This window comes from Chiloscyllium plagiosum, unplaced genomic scaffold, assembly GCF_037043375.1.
Source record: "Chiloscyllium plagiosum isolate Xiang-an unplaced genomic scaffold, Cpla_swu_hap1 HiC_scaffold_14, whole genome shotgun sequence".
Classification (NCBI taxonomy): Eukaryota; Metazoa; Chordata; class Chondrichthyes; order Orectolobiformes; family Hemiscylliidae; genus Chiloscyllium; species Chiloscyllium plagiosum.
The window spans coordinates 24,996,891-25,015,666 of record NW_028270152.1 but is presented as its reverse complement, the minus strand read 5'-3'; the positions used below and the strand labels follow the sequence as shown (position 1 = coordinate 25,015,666).

The following is an 18,776-nucleotide window of genomic DNA, read 5'->3' as shown; positions in this document are numbered from 1 at the left end:
AACCTGGCTGGTCCGGGGCCCCTTGGGAGAGGAATCCCACACGAATACGGGTTTTGTTATGATCTGATGTTAACACATTCCGAGCATGTATCTCACTACTCAATTTCTGTGTTATCCGTCATTTTTTTTTCTCTCTTGAATAATGTAAGAGATTTAATCATACACTCTGGTTAGTTGTAGGTTAGATGAGTAGTTAGTTGAGTTTTGTTTTTTTTCTCGGTATTTCTTTTTTTCTGTTTGATAGATTTTGGTTATTATTTATTTAAGATATAATTGTATATCAATGTTTATACTTGGGGTTTTTTTATTTTTCTTTTGTAAACTTATAAAAACATATTGAATTTTCAATAAAAATATCTATATAAAAAAAAGAAATGCAGTGACTGCTCTAAAGTTTTAAACACGACTACCACATTTTACATAGCAGGATCCCACAGATAAGAATTGTGATTAATGAGCAGATTTTCTGCCTTTTCTAAAATGGTGCTGATTTGGGAAACAAATGTTAATGAGAGCAGCAGGAAGAGATCCAGATTTTTTTTTAAATAGTGCCATGGATCTTTTGCATCCACCCAAAAGGGCAGACAGGACTTCATTCAAAATGGTACCTCTGACAGTGCAGCATTCCCTTAGTATTGTGCTGGAGTATCAGTCAAGACATTGTGCCAAATTTTCTGCAGTGGAATTATGAAACCACAGCTTCCTGACTTAATCATGCATCATGCAAAAATTCTCAAATACAGTGTTATTAGTTTATGTTTACCCATTAGCAATGCCACATGTAGCCATTAATTCAGATTCTAATTCTAACCATAAGCATCTGGCTTTCAATACACTTGTAGAAAACTGAACCAACAAACCCATTCTGAACTGTAAGTGATGTTGACATCCAAATGATGACCTCCATTTTTTTGATATTATAATTTCCACAGAGGCCAATAATTTTAAAGAAAAATTCACATTTCTAGTGGCTGATTTAAAGGAATGGCATAACAAAATTTCAAGTTTCAAGACATTTGCTAAAATAAACTGTAATGAACTTGAGTAAACATTACTCAGTAGACAAATAACACACTAAATGCAAAAAGATAACTAATAATAGTTTCTTAGAATGACCAATAAACATATGCTGCAGTTATATATTTTAGCATCACCTCACTGTGTTAAAGCCTTTGCAGAATACAGTTCAGAGTTATATTCGGCTTCCTGTGGACACAATTCTCCTCATTTCACTGTGTCATAATATCCAGTGACAGTCAATGGTCCTTTCCCCATCTTCTGAAAAATCCAGAAGCCGCCTGCAACATCATGGCTCACACCAAATATTCCTTTCCCAAGAATGCCAAAACAAATCATTTGAGTTCTCTATTATTTTCATGCGTTCCATCTCTGACGAGAAAACAGTGTCCCATCCGCATTATGCTTGCTAGCCAACAGTGAAAATAGGCTATTTCCTTCTGTCGTGTCCTGTTTCTTTCTCTTTCTGGATCATGCTCTCTCTCACAATCTTGCTCTCTCTCGATGGTGTTATTGGCCAGAATAATTTTTTTCAATATGACAGATAATAAAAACTACAAAAAGTAGTTAATTTTCCATGTCTGAAGTTCATATGATCGAAAGGAAAGAATAAATCAAGTTAACCTACTGTTTTCTGCTTACAGAAATTAACCTCTGTGAGGTTAATAATGGTGGCTGTTCAGTGCACTCCAACTGCACTAAGGTTTCTGCAGGAGAGAGAATGTGCACCTGTCATGATGGCTATGTTGGTGATGGGCTGATTTGTTTAGGTATGTACCAAAGTCTGATGTTGTGCCAAGCAGGGGTTTCAGTGTGTTAGTCATAATTTTAATAATTCACCTTCTGCTTAATTTAAATTTAATTTTATCACAAAACTCTTTTGGATTAAGAGTAAAATACACATATTCTTTTCATGCAATGTCCAATAACTACATTTTCCAAGTGCATAAGGTAATGTAGAACATAGAACAGTACAGCACAGGAATGGGTCCTTTGGTCCACAATGTTGTGCCAAACATGATGCCAAATTAAACAAGTCCCTTTTGCCTGCCCTTAACCATATCCCTCCATTCCTTGTATATTCATGTACTTACCTAAAAGTCCCTTAAATGCCCCTATCGTATCTGCTTCACCAACCCTGCCTGATGACAGCTCCTCCCAAGTAACACTCCCTAGCTCCCAACTAATACTGAACAAATTTGCCAACCCCCAATTTAGTCCCTTGCTACAAGCTTATTCTTCTTATTATTATTATTCGTAGCTATCTTAAAACTTAAGAGGTTGTGATCACTGTTTCCAAAATGCTCTTGCACTGAAAGGTCAGTCACCTGGCCTGGCTCATTTGCCAATACAAAGTCCTTTATGTCCCTCCTCTAACTGGACTATCCACACACTGTTTCAGGAAACTCTCTTGGATGCATTTTACAAAGATGTTACTAAGACATTAGTCCGGCTATCATTCATTGCTGCAGCCATAAGTATTTATTCTTTGTATGAATAAAGCTGTTCCTAGTGTTTGTTGTTCACAACGCAATGGAGTAGATTTTAACCATTGGGTGTTAAGGAAAAGATGTTCTCAAAAATTAACCACTTTGTATAATGGGTTGAGTATGCAACCAGCATGCATAATGAAGTAAAGAAATTGATAGCGCACATTAAAATAAATATGATCGAATAGCCATATGGAGGCACAGTTGGTTGATAGCAAGAATTGTGAAGTAATGTACATTCAAGAATATGAAGCTTGATAAAAGTGGAGGGCCAGCATTGTGAATTAAAAATAGCACTTGGTGCAGTAGTTAAAGAATACCTTAGTTTAGGAGGTCAAGATGTGGAATCCATTTAGATGAAATTTGAGGAATAGTAGGGGTAAGATGTTATTCTTGGAAGTGATCTATAGGACCATAGCAGTAACCACAGTGTAGTTTCAAGTATAAAGAAGAAATATTGGGTGCTTGTGGTAAGGGACCAGCAATAACCATAAGTGACTTAAATCTACACAAAAACTGAATAAGATTGAAAAAGGCAACTGGATAAGGAGATCATAAAATATTTTCAGAGTAATTCCTGACAGTAGTATGTTCTGAAGCCAAGCACTGAGCAGTTTGTATAAGATCTTGTATTGTGTAACATGACAATTTTCAGGAGAAAGCACCCTCTAGATAGCAGCAACCAAATCTGAGTAAATTTTACAACAGGGAGATGAGTGTGTTCAAGACTAGTATTTCCCAGATAAATAAGGTATGTGGGCATGAAAAACAAAATTAAAAGAACTGCAGATGCTGGAAATCTGAAACCAAAGCAGAATTGCTGGAAAAGCTCAGCAAGTCTGGCAGCATCTGTCAAGGGAAATCAAAGTTAACATTTTGGATCCAGTGACTCTAAAGAAGGGTCACTGAACCTGAAGTATTAACTCTGATTTCTCTCCACAGATGCTGCCAGATCTGCTAAGACTTTCCAGCAATTTCTGTGTCTGTCTGTGGGTGTGAAATCTGATCAAGATAATGTGAACTGGGAAACTAGACCAGAGGATAGATCAATAGAAAAGAAGTGACAGACATTTGAGAGGATATTTCAGAATTTAAGTATATCCCAACTACAAAGAAAAATTCTATAGGGAGATGGATTAATTAAAGAAGTTAAGGAGAGCACTAAACTTAGTGGCAGATCAAATGATTAGACAGAAACACAACAACAGAGAATAACTAAAAGATTCAGAAGAAAGAAAGTAGGGTATGAAAGGAGATGAAGAATAGAGGGGGAAAGAAATCACTTGTTGGAGTAATCCACAAGCCCCAAACAGCAACCACAACATCGGAAGTATTTAAGAATAAATATTAAGAGCTTGTGAACCACAGAAAGATGTAGCAAGCAGTTAGAAGGCTAACGAAATGCTGTCCTATATTATGAGAGCAATTGAACATAAAAGTAAAGATATAATGTTTCAGTTATACAGGCCATTGATGAGACACATCTAAAATATTGTGTGCAGCTGTGGTCTCCTTATTAAAGAAGATGCAAACGTGTTGAGTTGGTTCAGAAAATGTTTACTAGATTACTACTTTGAATAAATAGTTTGTTTTTTGAGGAAAAGTTGGAGAGACTGGGCTCATTTCCACTGGAGATTAGAAAAGTGAAGGGCACTGTTTTAAAAATTAGGGATCATCTTTTTCGGACAATAATAGCAGATTTGTTTTCTGTGAGAGGTGTATCAACTTTGGAACTCTCTAGGCAGTGAAGATGGGATATCGAGTAGTTTTCTAGCAGAAGGAAATAAACTCCCATTGAGCAAAGAAGTTGAATGTTATCTGATTTGGATGGGAATATGGACCTCAACACACAAACAGATAAATCCATTTTGATCAGAAGACTAAAAGGCAATTATTATCAAAATTGCGAGAAATGTCAAACTGTTTTGGTGCAGAGAGATCTAGGTGTTCTCATGCATGTGTTGCAGAAAGCTAGTATGCTGGTCCAGCAGGTTTAAGGAGGGAACATAGAATTTTGGCACTTATTGCTAAAGGAATGGAGTATAAAAGCAAAGAAGTGTTGTTGCAGTTATACAAGCATTGGTGAGGCTGCATCTGGATATGGCAGCCTGGCATATGGCTTACAGATTTTGTCCCCGTACTCCAGAAGGATGTAATTGCATTGGTGATAGTTCAGAGAAGGTTCACTAGATTCATTCCAGAGGTGAAAGGATTGCCTTATAAGGAGAGATTGAGAAGTTAATATCTACACTGGCTAGAGTTTAGAAGGTTGAGAGGAGATCTAATTGAGGTATATACAATTCTAGGGAAGACTGACAAAGTAAACAGAGAGGATGTTTCCCCATGTGGGGCAATCTACAATGAGAGGTCATCATTTTAAGCTAAGGAGTGGCAGATTTAAAACAGATGAGGAGCAATTACTTCTCTCAAAGGGTCATATATTTATGAAATTCACTACCCTAGAATGTGGAGGGGACACTGAATAAATTTAAGGGAGAGCTTTTTAAAAAACTTAGTAATACTTAAAGAATTATGGGAGCAGGCAGAGAAGTGAGGTTGAGGCTGAGATGAGGTCAGCCATGGTCATATTAAATGGTGGAGCAGGCCCAGGGCTGAATTACCTACTCCCGCTCCTTGTTCTTGCATTCTTATGTTCAGTCATGATTTTATTGAATGGGAAAACAGGCTCAAGGTATTGAATCACTACTACCTGCTCTGACTTCATAGGATGACAAATTGAAACTCTACCTAATAGTCATAATAATTGCCGAAAGAATACAAAGAACATTGTTTGTGATGATTTGGTTTAGCAGATTAATCTCATAAAATGTCCACAGCTGTCATGGCTGATTCTGAGGAGCAGCAGTTGTATTAGGGATCCACTACTGCACTTGCAGACAGAGTTGTGATCTGACAACAATTAATTGCACTCTCATGAGTTTGTGGATTATAGTTTGGTTAAGATAAAAGTAGGTCAGCTGTGTTCCCAGCATGCTGGCCAGATGCTAGCAGAAGAGGGATACATTACTTAAAATATTCGAAATGGTTTACAGTGTTCCTGTCTGGTGGTGGTAGTTGGGGGTAGGGGAGTGATCTCCAGATGGGTAGGTCCAGTGATTAGAGGCTTTCAGCTCCCTGGGTGGTAAGTACTCTGAATCCTAATGACCTTGGAACTTCATGTGTTTAATTACTAAGCTGTCTGGGTGGTTGTATTGCCTTCCCCCACTGCCCCCTGCCAGGCTGATGCAGGACTCTGATTCCGAGGGCAGTTTCTGTGCAGGCTGTCCATACAGCTGCTGTGTTGTGGCCTTATCCCTGATCTTAACTTCCTGTCTATTAAAGCTCTTCCTGCACTTGGCCAATGATTCACTAGTTCATGGTGCAAACCTGTTTCTGATTCCCTGACACCCTAGTGGAGACAGATCTGCATGTGTTCAGGGTTGAAACTTGAGTCTCAATTCACCTCAGCTGAATTGAGAGTCTGCCCATTCTGAGAGAATATCCAGAAACCAGTCACCAGTAGATTCATGGGCAATTCTTTAAGTGTGGGTGTGCAATGTGTTGCAAAGAGTGATTGTATTCTTAATTTTCCATGTACTGTGTGGCTGGTTTGTTAAATATGATCCCCTTACTGTTGAGATTTACCATGATTCAAATCCAGGTTTTAAATGAAAGCTTTAAAAGTTCCAGGAGAAACAAATTAGGAGAATATCAACTGAGTTTCCTGGATGTGTAATATAGAACTACTACCTAGAGAAAACATACGAACATAAGAAAAAGGAGCAGGAGTAGGCCATCTGGCCCACCGAGCCTGCTCTGCCATTCAAGAAGATCACGGCTGATCTTCTTGTGGATTCAGTTCCCTTACCTGCCCGCTCAGTGTATCCCTTAATTCCTTTACTGTTCAGAAATCTGTCAATCTTTGCCTTAAAAATTTAAACACAGTAACCTCAATTGCTTCACTGGGCAGGGAATTCCACAGATTTACAACTCTTTGGGTGAAGAAGTTCCTCCTCAACTCAGTGCTAAATCTCCTCCCCCTTATTTTGAGCTATGCCCCCGTGTTCTAGTATCACGTGTCAGTGGAAACAACCTCCCTGTTTCTATCTTATGTATTCCCTTCAGAATTATATATGTTTTTATAAGGTACCCCCACTCATTTTTCTATATTCCAATGAGTCGAGTCCCAATCTACTCAATTTCTCCTCATAACCTAATCATCTCAACTCCAGAATCAGCCTAGTGAACCTCCTCTGTACCCACTCCAGTGCCAGTACAACCATTCTCAATAAGGAGACCAAAACTGTACACAATACTCCAGGTGTGGCCTCACCAGCACCCTGTACAGCTGCAGCATAACCTCCCTATTTTTAAACTCCATTCCTCTAGCAATGAAGGACAATATTCCATTTGCAGGCTTAATTACCTGCTGCGCCTGCAAATTGATCTTTTGTGATTCATGCACAAGGACACCCAGGTCCCTCTGCAAAGCAGTGTGTTGCAATTTTTCACTATTTAAATAATAGTCCATTTTGCTGTTAGTCCTATCAAAATGGATGACCTCACATTTTCCAACATTGTACTCCATCTGCCAGACCCTTGACCACTCATTTAACCTCAGTATATATCCCTCTGCAGACTCTGTGTCTTACGCACGCTTTGCTCAATCACTCATCTTAGTGTCATCCGCAAACTTTAACACACTGCACTTAGTCCCCAACTCTAAATCACCTATGTAAATTGTAAACTATTGTGGTCAAACACTGATCCCTGAGGCACACCACTAGCCACTGATCGCCAATCAGGAAAACACTCATTTATCCCCACAGGTTATGCTTTCTATTAGTTAACCAGTCTTCTATCCATGCTGATACATTACCTGTAACACCATGCACCTTTATCTTGTGCAGCAGCCTTTTGTGTGGTACCTTGTTGAATGCCTTCTGGAAATTCAGGTACACCGAGTCCTTGTTGTCCACTGCATTCGTAATATCCTCAAAGAATTCCAGTAAATTAGTTAAGCATGACCAGACTTTATTAAATCCACGCCACTTCTGCCTGATAAGACAATTTGTATTCAGATTTTGTATCCTTATTTCTTTCTTGATTCGAGATTCCAGCATTATTTCCACGACACAAGGCAGCTTCACTGTAAAAACAATGGCAAGAGTAGCTGCCAATATTCTGGCTTTACTAGACCCACTACTTACTAGGACTTAGACAGGTCCAGACCACACTGAGCTACCACCTGGTGAGTCAGCTCACCGTCCGATGGATAATTGGAAAATCTTCCTTTTGGTAGTATGAAACAATTAGCAATTTCAGAGTAAACAACAGTTTGGAAAGGAAGAGAGATAAACAGGAACATAACAACAAAGTAGAAGTTAGCCTTACAATCACCTGAACCTGCTCTGCCATTCAATAAGATCATGGCTGATCTGATTGTAACCTCAAATCCACATTCCTGCTTAATATTCATGCACTCTGCTTTCAACACTATTTCAGGGAGAGAATTCCAAAGACTCGTGGCCTCAGAAAAAAAAAGCCCACATCTGTTTAATAGAGTGACCTCTTGTTTTTAAACCCTGACCCTTAGTTGTTGGTTCTGCCAGAAGAAACATCCCCTCCATATCTACTCTGTTAAGACCCTTATATGTTTCAATGAAGTCACGCTGTACTCTTCTAAACTCTAGTAGATACGAGCCTAGCCCATACAGTTTTTCCTCATAAGACAATCTGCTCATTCCAGGTATTAGTCGGTTTAATGTTGCCTGAAATGCATCCAATGCATTTATATTCTTCCTTAAATTCAGAAATTAATTAATTACCCTAGACAACATTTTCCAAACTTGTGACCATTACCATCTAGAAGGAACACGGGCAGTAAATACGTGGGAACACCATCACCTCCAACGTCCCCTCCCATGTCACTAGCCTTGTTGAGGACAGGACTGCCAGTGCTGTGCACTTGACTGTGTGTCCCTGAATGTCTTTGTTAGTGACGTTGGTCATGTATAAATGTGAGAAAGTATATCAGGACAGAAGGTTATGTAAACCTGTGTAGATCTGGGGAGTGAGGTGCAGGAAGAGACTGGGGAAGGCAGTAGAAGGATTTGTTCTTGAATGTTCCACTCAAATTTCCTGCCTCGATCAGGGCATGAACCTTGCAGCAGTATATCCACGAGTGAGGCAGAAGCTGCTCTCTGCAATGTCTAGCCATAACTGCTTGTTCTGAGGCTGCCTTTTCTTTCCTATCTGCAGGGAACAGAATCTTCCTGAAGTCCCTTAAAGCCCCCAGTATTAACTCCAGCCACATTCCTGCATTGTGCTTCAGCCTTGCCACTTTGAGACTCTTTGTGAGTTCTGACTTTGTCGAAACACATCTAAAGTGCTTCAATTTTATCCTTCACTGTGAGAGTTTAAAATATTAAAATATCTCTGCAGGATGACAAATTGGCCCTAATTGGTTTGGAAATCCAGAAGTAAGAGTCAGTGGTTCCTTTAAAGAGTCACAAGCACACTGCTAAAACTTACGTGACCATGCCGCCAGTCTGTAAGTTAGTCTGAAAGTTAAAATTCAGCCAGATTTGTAAGTAAATCTCATTGATAAACTGCAGCAAGACTACAATGCATGTCAAAATTCTCCCCCAGGTCTTGGTTTACCCACAATGAGCCCCAGGGGAGTTTGAATTTATGATTTCAATGGTTTGAATGTTTTTCTTCGCTGGTCATACCAAAGGTTTTGATTTCTCCACCTGTTCTGACAAGATATTGTCGCTCTGATAAGAATGCAGTTATATAATTGACTCCTGGGCTGTGCCACAAATTGAAAGTAGGGCAGTTAGATACTTCAGCAAAGAAAACATGAAGGTCTAAAGGTGAAATGAAAGGTTTTAAAATGGAAGGGTGAACTTTGTGAGACCTTTGTCCAGCTCAGGCAAATTCAAAATGAACTAGACTGCAGAAAAACCACCCCTTGTTCCTTTTGATAATTCAGGTTGTTGTATTTTATTCAAAATCAGAAATTGATGGTTGCACAGAAGGAAATGGTGGTTGTCATGAAAAAGCAGAATGCACCAAAACAGGACCAAAACGGGTAAGGCAAGATTTTTTACGTGGATTTCTAGTTGTTCTGATTTGTTTAGTTTTTCCACTTATCATTTATGCCATTGTTTTCTAGTAATATTTTACTTTTGCGGTTATAAGCATGTTATGCAGGATTTGAAACTGTATCAGTAGAGTACTAGGAGTTCAGAAGTGCTTCAGCAATGTATGAATTTAATTGAACTCCAACTGTAGCTGGAAGTGTTAAAGGGTTAAGCTAGTCATAAATGTTGTGAAAGGTATGACAACAGTTTAAATGAATTCTTCACAAGCAAAACACTGAGATCAAATTTTACTTTTGCTAAGTGCCAATCACATCCAGTTTGTTGGAGGTATTCTCACCACGAGTTTTCTCACCATGTCCTACCAAGCTCACTACATTAATTGCCTTTCCTGCCCCTGTGGTGTGCATCATGTTTGATTTCAGCCCCATTCACCACACACAGTTTCCAGAAGAGCTCAGCATGCTGAATAACCATCCAAGTCCATCATACCTTGAGTCTGTGCCATCTTTGAAAATCTGCTGTGCATCTGGAGGATTGTTGGCTTCTGGAGGCTGAGGAGAGATGGCTGAGAAGGGGAAGTTGGCACTGCATTTCTCTGACAGGGACCTGGTGCAGTTTGCCCCCACCACACTAACCCCTATGGAAACGAAGGCCTGATTGTGTCCTGTATAACATCACCCCATCTAGACCATGGTCAAAGCCCTGCACTGGTTTGGGAGGCTGCTGGAAACGGACTGCTGGGTCCCTTGATTGATAATTGCTCCCCCGTGGACTTCACAGAAGACTTCTTCTCTAAGACATCGCCAATGTTTGCTGCAGATTCAGTATGATTGCTGCAGACATTGCTGCCAATGATATAGGTGTGATATTGATGTGGCATACTGCTGTATGACAACGTGCGTGTGCCCTTGCCTGAATGTTACTGAGCAGCATAGTCAGCTGCCTGGTTGTGTGATTTTGCCAACTGGCACTGCAAGGCACAGCAATACCAGGCTGGCATAATGCAAGCATGCCAGTTGAATGCTCGCTAAGACAACAGCAAGCAACCAGCGCTGGTAGGCAGCCTAATTCCAAGCTAGTGCTGAATACCTGTACCTGCATGGTAACTGTGCCCTGCTCGGCTAGGCAAGTCTGTCTTCCTGGACACACTGCATTGGAAAGTTTCCAGGATGGTGCTGAGGGTTTACTGAATGTCAGATGCCAATGCCCATGAAGGTGGGGGACATGTGCTGGGGCCAGTGGATCGTGCCCTGGGATGCTCTTTGGTCATGGACAACATCGAGGTCATTCAGAGGAAGTGGTCAGCTGAATCCACCACATACCTGCTCTGGTTTCCACACTGGGCTTTTCCAATAGCTAATTTGGTGGGCAAGCTTGGGAAGATCAGGAAGAGAATATTAATGAGGCAAGTTAGGCCACCAATATGGAGCTTAATAAGTGTTGATCACAGTCAATTGTCAATTCACCAATGCCTCTCAATAATCTCACCATGCCACTTGTGACAAGTATATAAAAATGGAGTAAAATGATCTTGACATCCAGATGGGACTTCTTGCCTAAATCTGCCACATATCTCACCGTAGCTCCCATCGCTCAATTTCCAGTTTCCAGAACTGGGCAAATGAGCTCAGAAAAACTGTAACTCTGAGACTCCAGCTTTTATTTCTCTGATTATGAGTGTACTAAATAAAATAATAGGCCCCACCTATTTTGAATAATATTGTGCACGCTTACTTTGATGTGTTCTTCATTTTAGGTTGCCTGTAATTGTTTCCCTGGATACTCTGGAGATGGTAGAAATTCCTGTGTACCCATCAATCCTTGTGAAAAGGTTAGCAACAAACTTACAGACCTAGAAATTCAAGAACACCCATCTTTACAGCAAATCAGTTTTGGAGCAGGGACCTCAAGCAGGCATTAGATGCCTTACCTACATATATAAAGGGTCCAGTGAATATGTCAGGTATGGACACAGGATGCCACTTGTTGGCCCATACCAATATGTACTGCTGATGTGCATCCTGTCACAACTTTGAAGCATTGGAGTGTTAAATAACACCTGAAAAATTGACAATTTGTGATTTAATTGTGATGTCAGAACTGTGGCAGATGATTAGATATTCCTGCTAGAGGCAGGTAACAGGAGTCTGAATATTTCCCAGTTACAGGATGGGGGCAGGACAGAGGGGGTGGGGGGTGGGGGGTTGTTGCTGTGGGCATGCACTGGAGTTGGGCCCATAACTTGGGATGCAAATCAGATGTAGCCGTGAAGGTACCGGGTACTTTCATGTGTTGGTTTAAGAAGTCTGCCTCATTTTCTGCAACTTCATTCCAGTTATTTTGTTTGATGTTAAGCTCTTTTGACCCTATTCATCCCTTCAAAACTTACCCACCCATTCCCAGACTCCCCCGATCAACACATGATCACCCATGTTCCTCAATCCACACTCCCCAAGGCTCCCGTATCCTCCATGCAACCCATGCCCTTCCATCCAGTACCAATGTCTTCCCCTCCATCCAGCTCCATCAGCCTTCCTATCCTTCTTGCCAACCCTTCACCTTGCACCCATAAGTGGCCCCTCATAGCCATAAAACCAACCCATGCCCCCATCACCTTAGTTAATGGCTGTTAACTGAGGAAGGATCTGCCATAAAGAGTGTTCCGTGGATGTTCATTAAATTAATCCTTGGGGTGACAAAATTGAGGAGAGATTGAGGAAATTGATCTGTTTTCCCTAGAGTTTCAAAGAATGAGAGGTAATTACATTGAAACTTACAGATTTCTTACAGGGCATGGTAGGGTGGATGTAGAGAGGATGTTTCCCCTGGCTGGTGACTCCAGAACCAGGAGATGTATCTCAGGATAAAGAGTGTAGGCCAGTTAAGAGGAGGAAGTTCTTCACTGAGCATGGTGATCTTTGGAATTCTTTACCCCAGAGGGCTAAGGGAGCTTACTCAGTGAGTATGTTCAAGGTGGAAATCAACCAATTTCTAGAGATTAATGACATTAAGAGAAATGCGGCATGTTGCCTGCTCAAATTGATTGGTATGGCAGGCTTGATGGACTGAATGGCATACTCCAGTTCTTATATCCCTATCTGGCCAAAACCATTATTGATGTTAAATCTAAAAATTGCTTTTGTTCTAATTTTTACCTTCATCTCCAAATGAAGAACAATGGGGACTGTGGCCCATTTGCCAACTGCGAGGCAACAGGGCCAGGAATCCGAAAATGTATCTGCAAAAGGAATTACATTAAGGTTGGACTTTCTTGTCGAGGCAAAATTTCGCAGGTAATTTTACTTGGAGATTTTGGATATTTAAAATTGAGTTTCAGTTACTGAAAAACTACTTATTTACTATGACATACATGTCATGAATAAATGCGGATAAGGGAATCAAACAGAATATTTTCCTTTAGAATTATGCTTTATTTAATTATTTAGTATTCTAAATTGAAGTCTTCAAGCAGTGTCAATGGTCAGAGAGCGTCTTCAGATGAGGTATCCTTTCAGGTCCTATCTGCTTGATCTGGTGGTTAAGGGTAAACCTAAAATTTCCCTGAGCATAATTTTCGACCTTTGGCTCCTCGCCTGAATAAAGGTGCAGTCGAAAATTAGAGGAGGTACAGTCGTTGTCCATTGACATAATGATGCAATGTCCAGGAGCCTGTTTTTGAAAAAAAAATGTTGTAAAGTTGGTGGTTGTTCAAGGAATAATCTAGAAATGAACAAACTTGTCTCTCCTCCACAAAAATGCTGCAAATTGCTTGTGGTCTGAGCTTGCCCCATTCCTTGATTGGCTCTACATATCCTGCTCCTTCCCCTACATGAACTGCTGCTGCCACAGACTGGCACTTGCTTGGTTGTGTTTAAATGAAGAGTTCTCAACACAGGTTTCAGATGCACACTGCTGCAGCTCCATAGATTTTTCTCATAGTTTCAGTCCAGTCAGATCAGTGGTGATCTCATTGAATGATGGAGCAAGTTTTATGGGTTGAATGACCTACTCCTGCTCCTATTTCTTAAGATTTTTGGATTCTCCCAGTGTCTGTGTTGATATTCCTGAATCACACCACCAATGAAACACACTGAGATTGATTATAACTTCAGATGGATGGCAAGGTAATATGAGCACTGAATGGCTTCACTTTGAAAAGTATAAGTGACTTCTCACCTGGCCTCCCTCACAAGAGCTTACCTGAGGTGATGATAAACAATCTGAATCACATTTTGCAAACACCCAGTTCATGGCAGGTGGGACAAATTAAAGTTAGACCTTTCACCTCAGCAACTTTTTGTTTTGAGAAGTGATGATGCCTCTAAAGTATCTCTCACATTTACTTAAGCTCAGCTCATTTCCTTCTGTGTAAAACACTTTGAAGTATCCCTCAGAGTCTTTGTAAGATAATATAAGAAAGCAGGTCTCCATTTATCATCAGTGAAATAACCGTTACTCTCATAAGATATAAATACTTGTGCCAAGCTTTTTTCTTATTTCAGCTTTCAAATCAAAAAAATAAATTCTGAATTATTTTGACAGGAACTTGTCCGGAAATCAGATGCTGCTTTGTTTTACAAATACCTTCAGGTAGTGATGGACCATTTAATTACTTTCAGGCTAAATCTTTGGAGGTTAACTGTTAAAACTTTGCTCAACTACTCTTCATTTTATTTTGAAACATTGCAGGCAAATGACATCAAAGAGCTTAATGGTAAAGGACCATTCACAGTGTTTGTGCCAAGACCTGACACACTTACTCAGGATAACACGGTAAATGTATTTTAATTACGCAGATCATTGTTCATTGTCATATTACTCGTGAGTATGTATGTCTTAGCAATTTTCCAATGTACCGCATCTTCATATTGCAGCCAGGAATACACACCCTCAGAGACCCATCTTTTTGAAAGGTCAACAATGTGAAATTGTGACCTGAAAGATCTTGTGGCACAGTGGGTAACATCCCTGCTTCTAACCCTGGAGTTCTAGGTCCAAGTTCCACTCCAGAACTTGATGGCTGTGGAAGATGCAATTGTCAACCTGCGATCCTTCCAGTGTGGCAGGTGGTGGGAGTTGGCGAATCTCCTCGTCAGCCAGAGCCATTCTGGTAGCTGCAGTGGAACAGTGCCATAACCGAGGCTAACCTTCTGGATCCAGGGGTTCAAATCCCAATAGCGTAAATAGTAGAATTCAAATTCAATAAAAATCTGGAATAAAGAGCTGACCTAATGGCGAACATGTAATCATTTCTGACTGTTGTAAAACTCCATCCAGGTTCCCTGCAGCGTTTCAAGAGGGACAGGCAATAAATGCTGGCCCAGCCAGCGACACATCCATCCCACATCTCATGAGTGATTAAAAATAAAATGCCCTTAGGGAAGGAAATTTGTCATCCTTACTTGGTCTGCTCTATATGTGACTTCATACCCCTAATGTGGTTGACTCTTGGGCAATTAAGGGTTGGTGATAAATGCTGGCCTAGTCTGTGACTCCCATCTTATGGTCGAATGAATTAAAAAATAAAAAGAACAGATTCCACACGTTTAAAAATGTCATGCACGGGCTCTTGCCAGCAGCTGTATTCAGTGGCTAGTGTTCTCCTTGCTTAAGAGATTGCTGGAAAAATATTTTTAATTAAAGAATGATCTGGCATATAAATATTCCACACTGTTTTAAAATTTGGACTTATGTTAAAAATTCTAAATTTTGCTTCTTATCACATTCCGTGCTGCAAATGCAAATGTTTGCTGACCCGACATACTTGAAGCAGTGTTTCGAAAGTTTAATTATCTTGTAAAATTAATGCTGAGTACTTGGTATCACATGATAATGATATCATTAAATTGGAGGTGCATGAGCATGTCATACTCACTGTTGTGGTTCTGGTCACCGAGCTGGGAATTTGTGTTGCAGACGTTTCGTCCCCTGTCTAGATGACATCCTCAGTGCTTGGGAGCCTCCTATGAAGCGCTTCTGTGATGTTTCCTCCGGCATTTATAGTGGTTTGTCTCTGCCGCTTCCGGTTGTCAGTTCCAGCTGTCCGTTGCAGTGGTCGGTATATTGGGTCCAGGTCGATGTGCTTATTGATTGAATCTGTGGATGAGTGCCATGCCTCTAGGAATTCCCTGGCTGTTCTCTGTTTGGCTTGTCCTATAATAGTAGTGTTGTCCCAGTCAAACTCATATTGCTTGTCATCTGCGGGTGTGGCTACTAAGGATAGCTGGTCGTGTCGTTTCGTGGCTAGTTGGTGTTCATGGATGCGGATCGTTAGCTGTCTTCCTGTTTGTCGTATGTAGTGTTTTGTGCAGACCTTGCATGGGATTTTGTACACTACGTTGGTTTTGCTCATGCTGGGTATCGGGTCCTTCATTCTGGTGAGTTTTTGTCTGAGAGTGGCTGTTGGTTTGTGTGCTGTTATGAGTCCTAGTGGTCGCAGTAGTCTGGCTGTCAGTTTGGAAATGCTCTTGATGTATGGTAGTGTGGCTAGTCCTTTGGGTTGCGGCATGTCCTCGTTCCGTTGTCTTTGGTTCTGTTCGCCGGCACACCCATGGGCTCACCCATCTCTGGACTCATAGCAGAAGCGGCCATTGTTACTGTAACCAGCAGCTGGCAGGCTGAGCTCTCGACCCATCTGTGTGAAAATTCTTTTTCTTTGGTGAACTCAGGGTAGTGTTAGATTCGTGTCACCATTATACCTTCACAATCAGAGCCTCTGATCAGATCCAGACTCCAAACCAAAACTTTACATGGGGTTGCCAGAAGTCAAATGTCAGCCTTGCTCCACTCCACCCTTCCAGTGGGACCTCTGAAGGGGCCAACACTATTGGAAAAGCTGAGTCACGCTGCCACTGATTTCTTTTTTTGTCTATTGACATCATAGCTTAGGAAATTGTGAGCATTACACGATAGTTTTTCTACTGTGTAGCTCTGCGTTTAAACTTGTTCTGATTCTTTGATGCCAATTTTGATGCAAAACATAAGCTTAGAGGGTCTCCCATTAAAAATGGAGATGAGGAAAATTTTCTTCACTGAGAGGGCTGTTAATTTATGGAATTCCCTATGCCGGGAAACAGTTGACTGGGTCATTGAATATATTTAAGGCTGACGTGGACAGATTTTTGATCTACAAGGAACTCATGATTTCTTGGAGGCAGGCAGGAAAGTGAAGTTGAGGCCATGATCAAGTCATCCATGATCATCTTAAATGGCAAAGCAGATTCAAGGGCTGAATGGCCTACTCCAGCTCCTGTGTTCTTATAATCTTAACTTGATTATGAACAGCCTTTGTCAAGTGAATGAGAGAACTTTCTTGACAGATGGAAGAATGGAAAACACGTGGTTTGATTGGAGATTTGCTTCGATATCACATAGTCGGCTGTGGGAAACTTCTCTACGATGATCTAAGGAAACACAGTTCCCTCGTTGCTTTATCTGGAAATGCCATTCGGATCTCCTGGAAACAGGTAGGTGTGTTTACATTTCAGCATACCCTGCAGCATGAGCTCTTAATGATGAATTGTACCATAAACATCTTTAAATTGCCACCTAGACCTCAAGCTTCTAAAAAAATTGATCCCGGGTTTCTTATTGATTATTGAGTGTGGCGCTGGAAAAGCACAGCTGGCCATGCAGCATCCAAGGAGCAAGGAGTCGACATTTCGAGCATAAGCTCTTCATCACATTCCTGATGCTCCTCGGATGCTGCCTGACCTGCTGTGCTTTTCCAGCACCACACTTTTTAACACTGATCTCCAGCATCTGCAGTCTTCACTTTCTCCTTATTGGTATTATATACTTGGATAATGCAAAAATATATTTTTGTAACTCGAGCTTTTTCATTATTCCTTATGAGGGATCTGAGGAATATTCTAACATAAAGTCAGCTGGACTGCACAAATAAGGGAAAATTGCCTCGTGTGTCAACCCAAATTTGTCTTGATCCCTGTCTTGCATATCTCTCTGTAACATGATAACTCACCTCAGACACAAACAGCTCCTCCACGGCTTCTGCATCCTGGGTTGTATTAGTTCAATTTAAAATAAGTTTCTACTTTTGTATGACTGTAAGGTAGGTCCTTTCTTTATTGTTTATTTTCATAGAACATAGAACAGTACAGCACAGAACATGCCCTTCAGCCTACGATGTTGTGCCGACCACTGATCCTCATGTATGCTCCCTCAAATTTCTGTGACCATATGCATGTCCAGGAGTCTCTTAAATGTCCCCAATGACCCTGCCTCCACAACTGCTGCTGGCAACGCATTCCATGCTCTCACAACTCTCTGTGTAAAGAACCTGCCTCTGACATCCCCTCTATACTTTCCTCCAACCAGTTTAAAACTATGACCCCTCGTGTTAGTCATTTCTGCCCTGGGAAATAGTCTCTGGCTATCAACTCTATCTATGCCTCTTATTATCTTGTATACCTCAATTAGGTCCCCTCTTCTCCTCCTTTTCTCCAATGAAAAAGTCAGAGCTCAGTCAACCTCTCCTCATAAGATAAGCCCTCCAGTCCAGGCAGCATTCTGGTAAACCTCCTCTGAACCCGCTCCAAAGCATCCACATCTTTCTTATAATAGGGCGACCAGAACTGGACGCAGTATTCCAAGTGTGGTCTAACCAAAGTTTTATAGAGCTGCAACAAGATCTCATGACTCTTAAACTCAATACCCCTGTTAATGAAAGCCAAAACATCATATGCTTTCTTAACAACCCTGTCCACTTGGGTGGCCATTTTAAGGGATCTATGTACCTGCACCCCAAGATCCCTCTGTTCCTCCACTCTGCCAAGAATCCTATCCTTAATCCTGTACTCAGCTTTCAAATTCGACCTTCCAAAATGCATCACCTCGCATTTATCCAGGTTGAACTCCATCTGCCACCTCTCAGCCCATTTCTGCATCCTGTCAATGTCCCGCTGCAGCCTACAACAGCCCTCTATACTGACAATGACAACTCCAACCTTTGTGTCGTCTGCAAACTTGCTGACCCATCCTTCAATCCCCTCATCCAAGTCATTAATAAAAATTACAAACAATAGAGGCCCAAGGACAGAGCCCTGTGGAACACCACTCACCACAGACCTCCAGGCAGAATATTTTCCTTCTACTACCACTCACTGTCTTCTGTTGGCCAGCCAATTCTGTATCCAGACAG

At 41.0% G+C, this 18,776-nt stretch overlaps 1 protein-coding gene across 3 annotated transcripts in view; it reads left to right on the top strand.

Annotated features, from left to right (window-relative positions):
* Window positions 1-18,776, top strand: part of stab1 (stabilin 1) — a 276,631-nt gene that overhangs the window by 192,117 nt on the left and 65,738 nt on the right. For all 3 annotated transcript variants that reach the window (XM_087994200.1, XM_043707873.2, XM_043707874.2), the window contains 7 exons: window positions 1,662-1,787; window positions 9,530-9,603; window positions 11,373-11,447; window positions 12,790-12,909; window positions 14,159-14,206; window positions 14,306-14,389; window positions 16,936-17,082. In XM_087994200.1, coding sequence (XP_087850326.1) covers window positions 1,662-1,787; window positions 9,530-9,603; window positions 11,373-11,447; window positions 12,790-12,909; window positions 14,159-14,206; window positions 14,306-14,389; window positions 16,936-17,082 — 674 coding nt within the window. The remainder of the gene's footprint in view (window positions 1-1,661; window positions 1,788-9,529; window positions 9,604-11,372; window positions 11,448-12,789; window positions 12,910-14,158; window positions 14,207-14,305; window positions 14,390-16,935; window positions 17,083-18,776) is intronic.